Below are 18293 nucleotides of genomic sequence, written 5' to 3'. Positions count from 1 at the left end.
TGTAGGAGAACAAGGTATATTTATCTATAGGCACGTATCTAAAACATACAGAGACATACACGCACCCTACATGCACACGTCCAAGCTGTAGGCACCCGTTTGTACATACGTGCCACGAATTAACACAGACAAACCTGTCACACACACATTTCGTGTGTGCTCAGTCCATACACACAACGTGAATAAACCTAAATGTATCACACGTACGAAAATACAACAAACCAAATATATATTATACACTCCATAGGCACTCCATATATATATATATATACACACTATATAATAAAGCAATCATTATTTTCACGGGGCCCTACACTTATGCCCCTACAAGGACTCATCCCAGCACCACGTTGCCTCCCCGAGCCCCTAAATGTCCCCATTCCTGACGTCCCCCACCCCACGAAGGTGCCCGGTGCCATCGGACTGGATTTATGAACGTAGAGCTCCCTGCTCTCGCCCCACGGCTGATTTAAGCCCACGATTACATGGTGAAGATTTAAGGCTGCCTTTGATTGCCTTTCTTATCTGGAGCTGCGCTTGCAGCCGACCTCACCCACATGAAGGGGACCGGGGAGACGCACAAGGCGGGGGGGGAGGAAGAGCAGCCCCCAGCCCCCAGTGCCCTCAAACTGGGCGCCAGGCACCCCGAGCCCACCCACCACCCATCCATCCCCCCCATCCTCCCTCAGCCGTGCGTTTCTTCAGCTCCGTTTCTTCAGCTTCTATTTTAAGTCCGGCTCTGCTGGCTCTGCGTCTTTCTCCTACGGCAGGGGAAGAAGGCAGACAAAGCACCGAGGGGGCAGACGGAGGGTTTTTCCCCCCCCACCCCGAATCCCCCAAACCCTCGCAGTTCGAGGCTCTGTTACGGCAGCCCAGATGTTTGCTGCAGCTCCTCAGAACATGTGTAAAGCAGGGATCCCCCCTCACCCCACCCCGCGCAGACAAATCCCCATCTGCGGATGCACTTTAATTGAGTTTCATGCCTAGGAATATACGAGGAATAGAAAAAGAACAATCATTCCTGCCTCCCTTTAATTAGGGGGTAATAGATTGCCCCGCCTAACTCATCTACAGGGAATCTCGCTGCAAAGAGCTGCCTCCCGGTGCTGGATTGCTCCCAGATTTGTTCCTTTTTGAGAGGGTGCTCATTAGCGCCAGGTGCCCGCAGGCACAAGGACGGAGCTCCGCGTCCCCCCCCCCCCCCCCAACCCCCTCCCCGCATCCCATGGCCGGAGCAACCCCAAAAGGGTTAAGGGGGCACAGCGGGGTGGTTTGTCCCCACTGAAGGCATTAACCCTTAGCCGAGCCACCAGCCCCGGGTGGAGAGGGACGCGCCCGTGGGTGACGGTGACCACATGCTCATCCCACGGTGGTGTCACAACCAGCTCAAAAACCCGAGTGAAAGGCTAAACAGCAGATCCGAGCCTCGGCCGGCAGCCCGCAGCTCTGTGAGTGCGACCCCGATATCGTGAGGGGACGAGGGTGGAGGGGAAGATCCCGCTGCGAGCCCCCCAGTGACCCGCTCCGATCCCGCTAATCCCATCGCCCCGCACTATTTTTAACCCCGCTCACGGCCTCGGTTGTGTCAGCGCAGGCAGCAGAGAGCTGGAGCTCCACACAGGACCCAGCTGGGGTGGGGGTCCTGCAGGGTCTGGCAGCCTCACTTTGTTCGGGTGGGATGAGCAAGGGATGCTCTGCGGCCCGATGCTGCCTCGACCTGCGTATCCCACCGAGCTGGGCACGGCTCTGCGGGACAACACCCCCATCCCCAGCCCCGGGACAGAGGGACCGTGTTGGCAGCCCTTTGCGCTTCCCTCCCCCCCCCCTCAGATCTTTGGGGCCGGGAGCGGTGGGGCCGCGGGGGGAGGAGGGGCCGCCTGTGTGTTTTTTTTTCTCTCTGCGATCCTCTGCGAGGAGAGAAGCTGGAGCGGGTCGGTGCCATGGAAAACAAAAGGGCCCGGGGGAGCGGATAGGGGGAGGAGAAGCCGGGTGCGGGCCGAGGGAGCCGCAGCCGCCAGCCCGGAGCCGCGGCGGGGAGCAACGGGCGCTCCGTCCTCGGGAAACCATCGGTGCGGTGACGGGGCGCCGAGGAGGGGTGTGCGGGACTGCCCGGGGAGGCGGGGGGGTGTTATTCACGGCTCTGGTATGCGCACGCTGCACCGCCCCCGGCTGCCGCGGCCCGGCCGGAGGGGAGAGGGAACGGCCCCCCCCCACGTCTCACCGGGAAGCGCTGCCGGGAACCGGAGAGCGGGGATGGGGGGAGCGGGATGGGGGGAGTGGAGGGACCCGCGGTGCGCGGCCGTCCTGCGTGGGGCCGGATCCGTGCGCGCACCCATCCTGTGCGGGGCCGATCCGTGCATGCACCCCACGGAACACCCCAGAGGGGACCTAGTGCCACCGGGCCCCGGCCCCAGCCCCGGTGGTAGCTTCTCCCTGCAGGCTGGGGCCCTCTGCATTCAGCCTTTTGCAGCAGCACGGCTCGCCCCCCCCTCCCCCTCTAAAGAAACCAATAAAATAGTTGCGCAGCGTTTCGGTGCCCATCACCCTCTCCCCTCCTGCCCCGCAGCAGCACGGAGCCGAGACAAAGGGGTTTGGCTGCCAGCTCCTCGCTGAGTTAACTGCTTCCGCGGTGGGACCCGCACAGCACAGCTTACAAGCGGCTCTGCGGCCGCCGATCCAGGCCAGCAAGGAGTTAGCTCTGCCCTCCGCACGTAAAGGCTTCCAGCAGCACCCCCGGCGGCTGGTCGGAGGGGCTGAGGGGCCCGGAGCTGGTGCTTTGAGGGGAGAAAGGCTGAGGGTGGGAGAGAGGGTGGTGTTGATCCACGTTAGGAGAGGTTCAGGGAGGTCTGAATGTGAAGCACAAAGCTTTCATCCCCAAACCAGAGGGATGCAGGATGCCTATAACAGGGGCAGGGGGACATTTTGTCGAGGAGATGGAGTGGGAAGGAAATAGTTGAAGATCATGGAGGTAGCCAGGAGCTATTGGCATAGCTGTGCCTTGCTCACAGTGGGGAATATTTCAAATATTCCCCATTACCACTGCAGATAATCGCAGGGCTGGTTCCTGTTAGAGCTTGGCAAGCACTGATCCCATGCTGGCTACTCTCACGGCCACCCTCACGTCCCCTGTCTGTCCCCAGGAGGAAGGATGGGGCCTCTCCTGTGCTGCCTGGGCTTCGCCGTGCTGCTGTGCCGGGGGCTGGCCTGCCCCCGGCCCTGCTCCTGCTCCACCAAGAAGAACGGGCGCCTGCTGGCCGAATGTGCCTACAAGGAGCTGCCCGAGGTGCCGCAGGGACTGTCCCCGAACGTCACCATCCTGACGCTGTCGGCCAACCGCATCGGCTGGCTGCGGCGCGGAGCCTTCGCCGACGTGCCCGAGGTGCAGTCGCTGTGGCTGGGCTACAACCAGATCAGCGGTGCCGAGCCGGGTGCCTTTGCCACGCTGTCACAGCTGAAGAACCTGGACCTGAGCCACAACAAGATGGTCACCTTCCCTTGGCAGGACCTGCGCAACCTGAGCGGGCTGCAGATCCTCAAGCTGAACAACAACAGGCTGGCCGGGCTGCCCAGAGATGCCTTCCAGGCACTGGCGGAGCTGCGCTCGTTGTGGCTCAATGACAACCAGCTCACCACGCTGGCTGATGGCACCTTCCACCCGCTGCCCTCGCTGTCCCAGCTGCAGCTCTTCAACAACCCCTTCAATTGCTCCTGTAAGCTCTTCTGGCTCAAACGCTGGGCTGAGAGCACCTCGGTGTCCCTCACCAAGGGTGGATCCACGCTGTGTGCTGCACCAGGGCGGATGCGGGGCCGAGCGGTGACCGACATCCCGGCGCATCAGTGCGTGGCCCCATCAGTGCAGCTCACCTACCTGTCCAAGCTGGACAACACGGTGCTGCCCGATGGGCTGACGCTCAGCCTGCACTGCAGTGTGGCGGGCAGCCCCCTGCCCCAAATCCGCTGGAGGATCCAGACCCCCGGGCGTGGTGTTGAGATTGATGGGCCCAACGTGGCGCGGGATGGGAGCCTCTCCCCATCTGGGCGCATCAAACAGAGCCAGGAGCGCTTCTTGGTCTTCAAGAATGGCACCATGGCCATCCCCAAGTTCAGCAAGGAGGATGAAGGCACCTACACCTGCATTGCCATCAATGATGTGGGCACAAGAGAGGTGTCTGTCAACGTGGCCTTGGCTGGATCAGAGAATCCAGCTGAAGACCTGCTGCAGGATGACCCCCATGCCAGCCCCCTGGGGGGACGGAGCTGCTACAAGGGTGATGAGATGGATCCCGTTGGTGCTGGAGAGAAGCTGGTCATTGTCTACCACGTGCCGAGGGAGGTGAAGGGCATGGCTGAAGGAGCTGTGCCCCAGTTTGGGCTGCTAATCCTGCTGCTGGCCTTGGGCATCATGCTGGGCTGGTGAAGGGGAGCAGGGACAGGCACCAGGGCTCCCCCACTTTCTGTATCATTTACCTTCACATAGTGCCATGCGTTTGCTGAGCTTCTGGGACTGCAGGTGGGCGCAAATGTGGCTGAGAGCTGAGCCCAGGGCTGGTCCGACCCTGCGTACATAGGGGCTGAGAGCTCCATAAAGGCTTGGGTGATGTAGGGCAGATCCACGTTGTGCTGTTGCTGCAGGGCCAGCCTTGCTGTGGGGTCCTTTAGGAATGGAGGCAGCACAGTGATTTTTTATGTGATTGATATGGTAGGGGAGGTGCAGAGCACCCAGTACCAGGCATGGATCAGTCCATGAGGAGCAGGCTAAGCCTTTCCTGCAGAGGACTGGTTGGGTGAGGGACTATCCGTGGTGTCTGTGCCCTCCCTGTGTCCCAGGCCCAGGCCCTGCCACCCTCATTGCTTCACACAGTTGTGATGCAGATGTTTTCCTCTCCATTCACCACCAGAACCCACAGCCCAAACCACTCGACCGGGCCCGTCCCGCCAAGCTGTGCTTCTCAACCCCACAGTTACAGCAGGAGAAGCAGAGACCAAAGAGACCACATGAAACCAATTACCCCAAAGTGCCTTACATCTCTCTGCAGGACATCCACGCTGTGCCCCCGATGCCGTGGGCTCACGGTGGGACTACCGAGCAACCCTCATGTTTTCTGCTAGCGTGTGCCTGCGGGAGCCATGCAGACTCCTGCAGCCTTGTAACCAAAGCTGTGCCGCCAGCCATGTACCAAGCACAATAAATACCTTTTGTAAACCAGCCTGCTGCTTCTGTGCCCCCCACAGCTCGCTCACAGACTGGAGCAGGGAGGAGAAGGCAGAGATGAGAAGGCAGAGACATAAACATCTGTAAAGCAGCTGTTGAAGCCTGAGGCCTCTGCACAAACTTTCCAGCCCTATTTGGTTTCTTTTATGGAGGCAGAGAGCATCCCCCCCTAGCTGCACAGCCAGCAAGCAGACACATATTGTTCCCATTACAGGCAGAAAGAACAACACAGCCCCAGTGCAAGCGCAGGGAGGGCAATGTTCTACACAGAGTTTCACTTTCATTTTATGGGATGCGATGCTTCCATAGGGTCCTTTCCACATTCTGGAGGCAGTTTGCCCTACAGCCATGTCACCCTGTTGATGCTCTCCCTTCCATACATGCTGGGATGGCAGCTCAGCCCCACGCTGTGTGGGGTCTGGGAAGAGAGCCACCACCCTGCCCAGCTGCCTTCCGTGCCCTTGTGTTTGCAAAGGTGGATTTCCATTCCCCACATGTATGTCTTAGGCTTTTGTTAACCAGAGGCACTCCCTGACCTACCTTGTGCAGGCTCAGGCGTGTCACATTGGGTGGGATGAGGATGGTGGCCATGGGGACGCATGGGGACAGAGCCATACAAGGGCTGCGTGCAAAGCAGGAGCTTGCAGGGACAAGAAGCCACAGCGAAAGGCTTAGTTCACCCTCAGGGCACCCTGATTATGCCAAAGGAAGGGAAAGAAAACAAAGAGTGAAGCCACCTCCTGTCATCTCTCACCTCAGACCCAGCCAAGACATCTCCAGGAAGCCGCAGGCTTTGTAAACAGATGCAGAGCAGCAGCTCCACCCATGGCCCCGAGCTGCATGCAGAACATTGCAGGGATTTCCGCTGCCTTTCCCTGAGCCTTGGAGGCTGCGTGGTGAAGTTCTGAGGCCCCACACATATGGGGCACCAGTGGTCCCCAGCATCATCAGTTCAAAGGTGGATTCCAACACCCTGCTGTCAACCCAGCTGCTGAGTATGGCCAAACCAAAGGCTTAGAGCAGAGATTTGGTTGTTTCTCCCCATAAGATCAAGCAGATCAACCAAAACACCATTGTGACCATCCTGGTGTCCCCACTCCAGGAGTCCTCAGGTGCGTCTCACCCTCACCAAAAGAGCAAGCACACCCCGATTGTAGCAATGAGGTATATGATTTATTGTTCTTCCCCAGCTCGGCACGGCCCAAGGAGGCATAATGCTGTTCTATGGGCTTGGGGCTGGCTGGTCCTGGAGAACAGCTAACTTTGAGCACAGTGGGGTGGCAGCAGGGGAGGAAACAGCCCCAGTAGGGCAAACTGGAGGGTGAGAGCTACAGGAGCCCCAAATGAACTGTTCTGCAACCTCCCAGACTAAAACAGAGCACGTGAAATGGGAAAAACCCCATGAGGATGACAGGGATGGTGCTGGCGGACTTATCTCAGAAGTGACCCTAAGAGGACTTTTGGGATGGCTGACAGGTCTAACTTGGCTCACCAAGCCTCTGCTCCCAGCTTGGGCTTAGGCTCTAGCTGTGTCATCACCTCTGCATCCCACATGGCCCCAGAGCTACAAACCAGTGCTGTCACTGCTGGAGAGGGACAGGAGTGCCCAACCTCCTTCCATCATGGGAGGAAAGTCAATGCGAGGCGGGATGGGATGGGAGGGAACAGGCAGGGGGTGGAGGTCAGGGCTTAGGGGGGCTGAGCTGGGCCCCGTTGGCTGTGGGATCGCAGAGGGCAGTTTTTCGGCAGGCCATCAGTGAGGGGTTGTTGAGGAGGGTGTAGGCCAACCACCAGCGTGCCCGGCTCCGCTTCAACCGGCTTCCATCTGATGGTGCCTTCTTGGTGTGCATCAGTTGGAGGCCTGGAAGGAGATGGCAGTGAGAAGCATGTTCTGTGTGCTGGAAGAGCCTGCCCTGGCTGTAGGAACTCACCTTCCTCCAGGTCCCCTGTCTGAGGCTCAGGTTGCCCCTGTGGCTTCATGGGCTGAAGGAGCAGCATGCAGAAGGCTCTCATCAGTGGGTGAGATTGGCTGACTTCCGTCTTCAGGTAGTGGCAGTATGCGTGGTAGCCTGGGGGACAGCCCATAGGAAACACACAGTGGGGCCAGCATGGGCCAATACTGATTGAAGAGAACAAGGACATGAACCCACCCTTGGTCCCAGCAGGTGATGGAGGAGCCCTAGATGTGAGCCCTGGGAGCTTATGTGGCCCTGTGCTGCTGGAGGTCCCCATTAGAGTTGATGGAGGTTCCTATGCCAGGGCTGCCCCTTGCCCTACCTGGGTCAAAAGTCTCCACACCACGGTTCAGCAGGCTGATGTCCAACTGGCAGAAGTGGATGGCATTGTAGAGGGCAGAGATAACCATCCTCCAGACCCCTGCCAGGACCCCCACCAGCACATTGATGGGAAACAGCAGATAGGTGATGATGTAGAGAGCTCGTCTGTGGATGGGAAAGGAGGAATAAGGAACAAAAACAGCCTAGGACAGGGAACACAGCCCTTCCCTACCAGAGGAAGCTGCCAAAATAAACCTCCCTCCCTTCTCCCCCTCCCTGACCGACACCATCCCTGACTGAGATGGCTCCATCCCACAGAGAGATGTGAACGCCCTTCTGGTGTGTGGTCAGGACTTAAAGATTTGCTTCCACTTGTAGGGACTCCATTTCTCCTTAAAAGGAGCGTGAGTCTCAGGCTTTGGGGTCGAGGGCACATGGCAGCCCAAAAGCCCACAATGACTGGGCAGCTCTCCCCCATAGAGCTCACATGGCCATACCTGTTGGTCAGCTCTTTCCGCAGGGGATGCTGCTCCAGGAACTGGTAGTGAGCTGCCACGTTCTGCATGATGACAGCCACTACCAGGGTCAGCCAGAAGGGCCTGGCCAGAAGAGAAGATGATCCATTAAGATAGGAAAGACCCATAAGGTCATCCAGTCCACCATGCCTGTGATCATTCTAGACCACACTACTCAGTGTGATATCTACCCTTTTCCTGAGCACCTCCCGGGATGGTGACCCCACCACCTCCCTGGGCAGCCTGTGCCAATGCATTATCACTTGTTCTGAGAAGCATTTCTGAATATCCAGCTCCTACCTCCCCTGGTGCAAACTGAAGCCATCTCCTCTTGAGGCCATCCTACCCAAGATTGGAAGGTGAGAGGGGTGAACATCCCCAGTGCCTACAGTGCAGCCTCCCCTTGGCCAGACACCCCATATAACTCATTACAGCCTTGGCTATGGCACCCAGTTGGGTTGCCCACAGTGCTCACCACATGTTCTGCACGACTTTGAAGAGGTATGAGCTTGTGCCAGACTGCAGCGGGATGACGACAAGGAAGGTGAAGGCAGCAAAGCAGATGAAGAAAATCACTTGCTGGATGAGGAGACCTGGGAGGGAGGCACGGGGGAAAGAAGCTGTCACAGGGAAGGGAGGAGAAATGGTCCTTGTTCTCCTTCCCACCCCTGTGCTTGTTTCTGAGCACGCCTTTCGCTTTAATCCCATAATAAGCACGAGCTGTCCCTGCCTCCCCCGCTCTGCACACAATGCTCTGTGCGGGATCTAATTACAAGTTCAGCCTCTCTTATCGCGCCCTGCTTTATCCCCACGGAGAGGAGCCATCTCCGGGGGCTGCGGCTGTGATGCCTCATCATAAAATCAGCCCGAGCTGTGATTTCTAATCATAAATCAAGCCGAGAGCGGCGGCGGCTGCGGCTCCTCGCGCCATCGGATGCCGCTCTCTACCTCGAGTGCTCTGCTTTGCAGCTGGGCTTTAAGGCATTGCACCAGGCTGAGCCCAGGCAGGATTTCTGACCCACCTCACACCCCTTGGCACAGACTCTGGGAGGCGATGGCCAGGACTGAAGGAGACAGGCAGGCCTTTGCATGAGATGCCATGACTGCTTCACGGATCAAAATATCTGGGCTGAAGCCAAGGCGGCTCTCACTCCCCCCACCCCCCTCCTCCAGACCCTTCTTTTCCCCCACCATTTGGTCCTCGCCGCAGAAGGACAGATTGTGTTGAGGGAATAGATGAACAAAAGCCCCAGAGTTTTGCGAAATGGGGCCAAAAAGGGGGATTGGAGCTGCTTGAATATAAAGTTCCCTCTTGGAAACGGGGTTTGCCACCTTCTCCCACCCCATAGCCCCCCCAATAACGTGTACCCAGGCAAGCAAAAGCTGTCTGGAAGCTGGCAAAGCTCATCCAGCAGACGATGGCTTGTCGGGATGGGCGGAGGATGTGGGCTTTGTAGAAGACATCGAGCACAGCCCCTTGGTACAGCGCCTTCAGGTTGCTTCTGCAGGGGAGAGAAGTCAATGCTGGGCTTTGGGACAAGGATAAGGGCATGGAATGGGTGATAGAGGTGGCACAGGGCCCTACCTGTGCATCACCAGCGTCCTCAGCAGCATGGCCAGGGTCAGCAGGCAGCACAGCACCAGCGAGCACACGTAGCACACTGCAGGGAGAGGACAGTGAGCTGGGCTTTGTCCCTAAGGGAGCTGGGCTTTGTCCCTAAAGGGCTGCAGGCCCTGGAAGCATCACACAGCTATAGGTGCTGGTGCTGCTTGGATAGATCCCCAAGCAGCGTGCTGTGCCTCAATTTCCCTTCCCATCCCTTTTGCAAAACTAGGGGAAACTTTTTTATCCCCTTGGAAGGCAGGAGGATAATGTTCCCCAAGCAAATTAGGAGGGGTATCATTGCTAGGTTAACTCCCTGCTGGAGCAACAAGCAAGTCATGCAGAGCCTGGTGGGGTGCTGTGTAGTGGGAAGGAAGAAAGGAGAAGGGGATCTGCTTGGAAAGATGGAAATGGCAGGAAAACAAAGGTCAAGAGGATGAGAAAGGCTTGGCAACTCTGGAAAAGTCACCAAAATGCCCCATGAAAGGAGGGGGCACCCTGCCAGCCCCACGCAGGGCTTTCAATTATCGGGTGCCCGCTCAGCAGCAGGGGCTGAGGGGCCATCTGCTCGATTCCAGCACATCTCCAAACCTGTCCAAGGAGTGGCATCTGCAGCACGGAGCTTGGGCAGGCAGCAGCTGCTGGAGGAGCCCTGGCACGGCACCAGGCTCAGGCACGAGCTGTGTCTCCTCTTTCCAAGAGGGTGAATCTGGGTTTGAGACTTTCAAACCTTGGGGATGCTCCCCACCCACCTTCCAGCGACCACAGGTAGTGCTTGACAGTGCTGAGTTCCTTCTCCATGTCCCCTGGCATGCCTGGGTTCTCAGAGGGCACCAGTCCAAACTGCACTAGCAGCACCACCACATCCTTCGTCATGCCTGCTCGCACGATTTGGATGGTGGGGACGAAGGCCACCAGCAGCAGCAGGGCCACCTGCAAGGGGGCAATGCCGCGTGAGCCATTGCGTTGGCTTAAAGACTTAAGGGTGGCTGAGCCCTGTGAGCAAAGTGCTGGGGACCGAGGCTGAGCCAAGGGATGGTAATACCTCAAGGCACGCTAATACCATCCCCAAAGCCAAACTGCCCCAGTGGCACATGGCAGTGGTCCCCTTGCCCCTTTGAGGACATGGCCTCTGCATGCCACTGGGCCACCTTTGTCACCTGGTAGACAGCGATGACCGATGTGGTCATGGACAGGACGAGCTTCAGCGGGAGCTGGAAACCTGCAAATGGGAGTAACCAGCTGTGAATTGAGGTTTTCCTTCCTGCAAACCTTTAAATCCTCATGCTCCCAAAGCATCAGCCCCACTCCATCTCATGCCCCATGGGGGTCCCAACCCCCTGTTCCTCCAACCCCAAACTGCAACAGTTTGTGCACGTGCCAGGCAGCAGCTGCCATGGCACAGATGCTTTGGGGCCGGTGCCAAGGAAGGCATTTGCTATCCCTGGGGGAGGCAGACTGTTTGCAGAGCTTCTGCTGCATGAGGAGCACGCCCTACCTTCCTCTAGAGTGTAGATGTAGGAGCAGAGGTAGGCACGGAGCCGGGACAGGAGGCTCTCCTCCAGCTTTGGGGTGCTGTAGGAGGAAGTAGGTGGTGACAAGAGTGGCTTGTATTTTATTTTACTATTAAAACCAGGGCTACGGGGCTATTTCTGCCCCCATTCCCATCCCCAGGCTGCCCTTACCTCCCCTTCTGCAGCCGCCTGGACAGCACAGCCTTGAGGTACTTCTTGTAATAGCCTCTCCCTGTAACCTTCAGCAAAGCAGCAGTAAGTCGCCTGCTCCCCCCCAGCCAGCCCACAGTGGGGTCACTTCAGTCCACGCTAGGGCCAAGTGCTGTTTTTGAAGATTTTCTCCTCTCCTTCACCCAACAAAGCCCAGCATTTCCAAAAGGGCTGAGGATTATTGCTGCCTGCTGGGAACACAAGGCGACCCCAGTCCGGCCTGAATGGGACCCATTGATGCCATAAGCCTCTTGTACTAAGGAGTTTACTCCAAAGATGGATTTTCCCCTCTTGAAATCCACCAAGATAAACAGAGCTGCAAACCATGTGTGCTGTGTTGCCTTCAGAGGGCAGGCAGGCTGCTGGGAACCAAACTGGGAACACTGGGAACACCCCAATTCTCACAGCTCCAAAACCATGTGGGATTCCCCTGTGTTCCCACCATGCCATGGACCTTCATTACCTCCTTATTTGAGGTCTCCTCCTTCCCTATGAAGCTCCTGATCAGCAGGGCTGGGTACCACAGACTTAAGACCATGAGGCAGAGGATGATGGGGACATAAGAGAGCGTGGAGTAATACCTATATATCTGGAGACAAGCAGAGCTGTCACAGTCCAGACCCCACCAAGCCTAAGATCACAACCTGAGTGCTGGTATCTCAAAGCCACCTCTTCAGTGAGGTGACAAAGCCACACCAGCCCTCCCTGATGGTGGGATGTCATCACACCTACCTTTGGCGACTGGGGACAGTCCACCTTCTGCCAGACATGGACAACAAAGTGGCACCAGGAGAGCAGGCAGCCCAGAAGGTAGCTGGCCTTGTGCCCCACCGTGGCGCAGGCAGCCAAGGGGTAGTAGAAGGCGGGGTAGTAGAGCAAGGCCAGGATCTTCCAGTACTCTGCATGGGAGAGGGAACAGAGAGGACAGGAGATGTCAGTAGGGATCAGAGTGAATGCGTTGCCCCGATGGTGCTGCATGGCTCCATGAGGCTGGGATGGAGCCTGCCTTACCCCGGCTGTGCTGGGAGGAGTGGGTGATGAGTGGCAGAGGATCAGCATCCAGCACCAGCACACACAGTGAGGAGAAGAGGATGCCAAACACCGCAGCCATCAGCCCTCTGTTGCCCTCCTCCTCCAGGAAGTTAGCTGGGCTGTGAGGTAGAAATGGGCCTGGCATCCCATTGCTTGGCATATGGCAGCTTACAGCTGACTTGTTACATGCCAGCTGGGCAGGGTGATGGGGATGCTGGGACACGGTACCTGAGCAACCCAGGGATGCCATTCCAGCAGTCCCGGTGGAGCCGCCTGCGTTTCACCATCAAGGACAAGCCCAGCAGCACAGCCAGCTGCCAGAAGAAGGAAACCACACTGAAATCCACGTAGAACCATTTAAGAGCAGTTGTGCATGGCCTAGAATGGGGCAAGTGGCTCACCATCCCAGAATGAGTACTTACAGAGATGGGTGCCATACAGGTATGGTACAGCCTGGGGGAAATGGTGGGGTCACATTCAGGGATGGTGCTAGGAAACATGCTGGAGAAAGGGGAAAAATAATTGGGGTTATACTGCGTCCTGAAAGGGAGATGGTGAGGGGACGCTCCATGCATGCACATCAGCAGCACAGAACCTTCAAGGAGCATGACCACACAGCCCTGATAGTGGGGCTGAGGTCACCCTGAGAGATGCATTTTATGGTTGAGCTCAAGAGATAAGAACAGGGAGTGTCCCTCCAGGCACCCATGCTCTCCCGGACCCTGTGCTCCACTTTAGGGTTTGTTGAGGCAGCAAATGTCTGAAGTTACCCCATCCCACCAAGGAAGGCTTTAAGGACAGGCTGCTGCCAGTAGAGCTCTGTGGTTTCTGCCTTCTCCCTCTGCTAACAGCTGTCCTTGGATAGACCAGACAGTTCCTGCTGTCCCCAAATATCGCAGCTTCGAGGGTAGATCAAGCTCCAAAACAGTTGGATTTCACCAGCACCAGATACTGAGCTTTTGGGGTCTGTATGGGATGCAGCACCATCAGGGGACACTGCAATGCTGCCTGCATGTCCTCAGCACCAGGGGACACCAAGAAGGAAAGAGCCAGCACCCTGAAGGTTTCCATAAGGGCTGTGGGCACATGAGGGCAAGGAGATCTCAGAGATTGCACAATACAGATTAATGACCCTGTGGCAATGGCTGGGCTTGTCCCCATCAGGCTCTACTGCTCAGGATTAGACACCAACAACAGAGGGACAAAAGGTGGACCCAGGTGTAACAGGTCCACAGGTAAACTGCTTGGAGAACGCTTTGTAACACAGCAGATCTACAGGATGAGGGAACCCCTCATACAATGAGCTGTGTCCATCCATGTGAACAAGAGGAGGAGGTGGCACCTGCCCGGGGACACGCGGCACTTACTCATCCTGCGGTGCAGATGTCTCTGCTGTCTCATAGATGTACCAGTCGGACACCAGGTCATCCCCAAAGCTGTCATCCAGCAGAGAGCCGTGTGCGGCCCCGGAGCCGTTGGCTGCCATGAGCACCTTCTTCCTAGTGACCCAAGGGAGAGGCAGAGAGATGGGCCTGGGGGAAGTCCCCTTGGGAATAGAGGGCTGGAAGCAAGCAGCACACGGGCTTTATTCTGCCAGGGCACTCCCACCCATCCCCACCTTGGCTGCTGGGACGCTGATAGAGCCGCAGCCTTTGTTTGGGTTGCTTCACAGTGGCTACGTGAAGGGCTGCAGAACCAGCACAAGGGTCACGTTCAGGGGGTGTAGGTGAAGCAGGAAAGAAATGGGTGAGTGGCTCGTGTTCCCTGTGTCCCTTTGCCACCAGGTGCTTGCAGCCCCAGCACCTGCCCCTGGGCAAAGCGAACTCATCCCACAGTAATAAGGGATGGCTTGTCCTGGTGCCAAATGCAACAAGGTTTTGTTCCTCCTTCCCTCTGTTGTTTTCCCTTTTGCACAGCACTGATGACTTTGGCCCAACAGCCCCACACCCTCCCTTGCTGTCCTGCAGCTCTGTGACTCAGCTCATCACCGTCATCAATACAGTCTTCCCTGTGCCCCGGAGACAATGAGCCCATAGTAGGGCAGGAAAGCACCCAAAGAGATGAAGGGCACCCCATATGCAAAGCATCGAAAGAGCTGAAGGAAGCCTTCCCTACCCCAAGTGAAGTATCCAACACTGTCCCCATGTGCCAACCCAGGGCTTGGGGATGTCACCAAACTGACCATGGGGCTGAGAGCAGCTCCCTGGGGACTCCTGACACACTGCTCAGCAGTTCCAAAGGGGCGGGTTGATATTCCTTTGGTGCTCCCTATCCACTCTGGGTGAGGGTCCCACTCCCCAGGGGGGGTCTTGGGTCCCCAGAGCCCACCCTGGAGCATCGACTCCCCTGCCATCCCTTGGTTTTGCCTGCATGGGGAAGCGGCTCTGACCTCATCACCCAGGAATGTAGCACTCCTAAAAGAGGTAGAAGGAGCCCATAAAGCACACAAACATCTCACAAGACCCGGGAGACTCTTTCCTCTCCTGGAGGGTCCCCTCCTCCAGAGTTAAGGTGCTGCAGCCTTCGGGTGAAAGACCTCATCCCAAATGGTCCAAATGGAGCTGCCCATTGCCCCTCTCACCACCCCACAGAGCCACCTCCAAGCTCATCCTCCCACCAGCAGGGTGACAGCAGCCCAGCCACCTTTGGTGACAAAAGGGTGCCAGCAGGAAGCAGCTTCAGAGGCGCTGCCACCATGGGATGGGCAAAGCCAAGCGTGCCAAAATCCCACCCCATCAGCTCTCCTCTACCCGAAACCTGATCCCTTTGCTCCTCCACCTAACCCCTGCCCAAACAGGCTGGGTCTTTGATCGCCACAGCATCACAGGGATTGATGGCTTCAATAAAGCTCCTTCATATTCTTCATTTCCCACCATCCATCACTCTCTGGGGAGCTTTTGCATCCCACTGCTATGAATTAAACGTTGGGGGGGGGGGGAACCATAAGGGAATTCCCCCTCCCAGCCCCCTTCCCTCCTCCTATCGGGGATAATGGTGATGCCTTGTGTACAGCTTTTAATAAAAATGATAAAGATCTCATTTCACAATTGTTCAGGGAGTGCTTGGGCCGGGGGGGGGGTGGAGTTGTTTAAGAGAGATCTCCTCTAATTCAATTGCTGAGTGAGAGTGACTGGAAGAGCTGAGTGTCCCTGCAGGAAGGTGGCCCCTGAGGACACCCGATGGGGACATCCAAGCAAGATGCTGGGTCCTACAGGGGGGGATTTAGCAGCTACCAGAGCTGCTCGAAGACTTTAATCCTCTTTCTGGAATAGGGCAGCTTTTCCCCACTGCTTGTTTTCTATGAGTTTCCCAACTTGTGGACACAGAGGGGTTTGATGGATAAAGGCTGGAGCCTGCGGGAAGCCCCCACTCAGCCCCTGTGTTCGAGAAGTATGGGGTTGAGTCAGTCTTCCCTGGGGTCACCAAGGACACCCTGACCCACATCCTCATCCTCCCTGGAAAGCCCCCATGAGGCAGGAGGAGGGCAGGGGGCTGTGCCAGCAGTGAGGTACAGATGAGGGTCTGCAAAGATGGTTTTCCATCCCAACACTCAGCACAAAGCCAGCCACATCCAAACAGGTCCCAAAATCCAATAGGTCCCAAATCCTGCCCTGCTGACCCCTGCCACCCCAAAGGGACCCTCCAGCTCTGTGCACCCCTTGTATCCATGGGCTGACCCACCTTGGAGACTACCAGCATGCTTGCCAATGACCCAGATTTTAGGAGCAAAGGCAGTTAAGCACAGAAACAAATTTTCCTTTAGGGATTCTTTTTAAGCTCCCTCTTTGCTTTGAAATCCTGCAGCCACAGCAGCACCTGCTGCGCTCATCTCCTGCAAGGAGCAGTGGAGGGGAAAAGCTGTGGGTTTGCAGCCAAGCAATCGGCAGCAGCACCTTGGGGGGAAGGGGGAGAGTGGGGAGGCAGGGCAGAGCCCCCAAAGCCCTGTTGAGGGCTGCGAAATCTTGGCTTCAAGGCCACCAAAGAGGTTTGGAGTCCTTACGCAAACACTCACGCATGAGTGCTCAGCTCGGACGGATTCACCCCCCACCTCAAGCACCCAAACTTTGCCAAAACACCAAAAGAGAAGCCCCCAAAGTTACCTGCTCCCGACCTGTGGCTCAGCTCGGGGACGGACACGGCTGTGCAGGGCTCAGAGCATCAGCACGGCGCGGCGGCAGCCATACGATCCTGCAGACAAAGTTCAGCGCACCGGCGAGGCGGCGGCAGTGTCGGGAACTTTATCCCCTCCATGGCGAGGAGGCCTTGGCTCGGGGCCACCCTGGGGTTTAGGAAATGAAAAGCAACCAACCCCGTGCCGCGCTTTCCCCTTTGATTACCCGGGGAGGGGAGGCAGCAGAGCCAACCTCCTTCATCCCCCTGCCCCTATGCTGGCAGCTATAGGGGGGGGCAATGAGAGCACAATGGGCCCCCGCACCGTGCCAGCCCACCCAGGATGCTGCAGACATCCCTGTTTTCTGCAGGCGTCCTCCCAGGGGCTGCCCAAGGGCTGGACGCAGTGCAATCCTGCATTGTGTTGAGGCTGGAAACGGGCAGGATGAGGCAGCCTGGGACTGGGGTAAAGACTGGGACAGATGACCCCAGGTGCCATCAGCACGAGGTGTCAGTCCCAGAGCTCCCACCAGGATCTTTGTTGCATTCCAGCACAGCAATAAGGGCTTCCTGAACACCCAACTTTGGGGAAGAGCGGGATTTGAACCATACCTGTCTTTCCTCCTCCTCCCCCAGGAGCCACCAAGCTCATCATACAGCAGCTCACAGCACCCCAATACCCTCAGCATGTGACAAGGGAGCAAAGGGAAAATTAATCAGCGTGGAGGATTCCGCTTAATTTTTAGCCAAAGCCTTGTGGCCAGGCTCAAAGAGCCAAGGCTCCCCCCCTCCAAGGTTGTTATGAGGAGTACTATGGGGGCTTGCTGTGCCCAATGCACCTGTTCACTGTGTTCCCCCCCCTCCTCTTGCTGCTGTGGGATGATGGAAGCTGCACGTGCGCCTCTGGTGCAGCTGGGAAATGCTGCCTGAGTAAACTGTGCCTTGGGTGAAATTACAGGAAAATTGCTCTTTGATGGTGCTGCCATCATTAGAGGTGCCTTGGTAATGTGTTTGCACAAGGCAGGGAGGAAATTAGGCAGCCTGATTAGGGCTAGAGGCAGAGATGTCTCATTTCCATGCCTCGTTGCTGCATTAAACCCTATCTAGAGCCTGAGACCCCCCCCCAAATCCTGCCCCATTCCCTCACCTTCACCAGGATGCGCACTGCAGTGCATGCAGTGGGGTTGTGTTGGGTGTCAGCATGACAAGCCCAAAACCCAACATTTATTCCCCCCCCCGCCCCCCAAAATGAAGAGGATAAAAGCAAGTAATATACAAATGCACCTCCTAAGGAGTTCATGGAGGCAGTGATTTGGGGCTGGCACCCCACAGGCACCTCCTTTCCCATGCCATCAAATAAGTAAAACCTCCAGCCCCAGGGTCCCAAGTGTTGCTGAATCCCCTGCCTGCTCCCCAGAAGGATAACAGTGTTGTTTCAAGCTTGAAGAGCTGGAATGCAGTTTTTTTGTATGGATGGACGGGCTGTCTAGGAAAAGGGCCATCTGCTAGCATGGCCCCGGCTCATGTTTCACTGGAAGCATCCCGAAGGCTGTGGGAACACGCTATTTTCAGCGGGGATTGGGGAATGTGATGTGACAGGGCTGGGGGCTCAGAGGGGCTGTTCCAGCTCCCTGCCCACCACTCCGTGAGCTCAGTCCCAAAATACCCCCTGACTGCAGTTGCTGCATGAGAAGAGTTGAAAGAGAGCAGCTTACAGGGAAAGCATCTCCCCCAAATGCTCCCAATCCACCTGCAGGCAGCTTCCAGCCTTAAACTGCAGTTCAGGTACAAGTCTGAACTCCTCTCATCCCTTGTGCTCAC

At 57.1% G+C, this 18293-nt stretch overlaps 2 protein-coding genes across 8 annotated transcripts; one reads left to right on the top strand and one right to left on the bottom strand.

Moving 5' to 3' along the window:
* Positions 1–1200: 1200 nt before the first annotated feature.
* Positions 1201–5206, top strand: ISLR (immunoglobulin superfamily containing leucine rich repeat). 3 transcript variants are annotated; one of them, XM_015872755.2, is made up of 2 exons: positions 1201–1448; positions 3141–5206. In XM_015872755.2, the coding sequence occupies exon 2, from the start codon at positions 3149–3151 to the stop codon at positions 4415–4417; it is 1269 nt and encodes a 422-aa protein (XP_015728241.1). In that variant the 5' UTR covers positions 1201–1448; positions 3141–3148; the 3' UTR covers positions 4418–5206. The 3 variants fall into 3 exon arrangements, with proteins under 3 accessions (XP_015728241.1, XP_015728240.1, XP_015728239.1); XM_015872754.2 differs by lacking the exon at positions 1201–1448 and adding an exon at positions 1845–1931; XM_015872753.2 differs by lacking the exon at positions 1201–1448 and adding an exon at positions 1885–2069.
* Positions 5207–6363: 1157 nt separating this feature from the next.
* Positions 6364–17594, bottom strand: STRA6 (signaling receptor and transporter of retinol STRA6). Of its 5 annotated transcripts, none has more exons than XM_015872749.2 (19): positions 17085–17594; positions 16463–16641; positions 13730–13861; positions 12785–12863; positions 12591–12676; positions 12342–12481; positions 12063–12229; positions 11794–11919; positions 11292–11359; positions 11105–11181; positions 10767–10828; positions 10359–10539; positions 9589–9664; positions 9372–9505; positions 8479–8596; positions 7986–8087; positions 7490–7653; positions 7144–7281; positions 6364–7073 (listed from the first exon to the last, which is right to left on the bottom strand). In XM_015872749.2, the coding sequence occupies exons 3-19, from the start codon at positions 13846–13848 to the stop codon at positions 6895–6897; spliced, it is 2016 nt and encodes a 671-aa protein (XP_015728235.1). In that variant the 5' UTR covers positions 13849–13861; positions 16463–16641; positions 17085–17594; the 3' UTR covers positions 6364–6894. The 5 variants fall into 5 exon arrangements, with proteins under 5 accessions (XP_015728235.1, XP_015728237.1, XP_015728236.1 ...); XM_015872751.2 differs by having other exon boundaries at positions 16463–16550; XM_015872750.2 differs by lacking the exon at positions 17085–17594 and having other exon boundaries at positions 16463–17061.
* Positions 17595–18293: the final 699 nt, after the last annotated feature.

This window comes from Coturnix japonica, chromosome 10, assembly GCF_001577835.2.
Source record: "Coturnix japonica isolate 7356 chromosome 10, Coturnix japonica 2.1, whole genome shotgun sequence".
In the NCBI taxonomy this organism is placed as follows: Eukaryota; Metazoa; Chordata; class Aves; order Galliformes; family Phasianidae; genus Coturnix; species Coturnix japonica.
This window is presented reverse-complemented; position numbering and strand designations above follow the sequence as displayed.

Bases quoted from the DNA above. Each gene is read 5' to 3' on its own strand.
- STRA6 (XM_015872749.2), bottom strand. From the start codon at position 13,848: ATGGCAGCCAACGGCTCCGGGGCCGCACACGGCTCTCTGCTGGATGAC. The intron at 11,920-12,062 runs GTAGGTGTGATG...GCTTGTCTCCAG, and splicing joins ACTGTCCCCAGTCGCCAAAG to ATATATAGGTATTACTCCAC. The intron at 7,074-7,143 runs GTGAGTTCCTAC...ATCTCCTTCCAG, and splicing joins GACAGGGGACCTGGAGGAAG to GCCTCCAACTGATGCACACC.
- ISLR (XM_015872755.2), top strand. From the start codon at position 3,149: ATGGGGCCTCTCCTGTGCTGCCTGGGCTTCGCCGTGCTGCTGTGCCGG.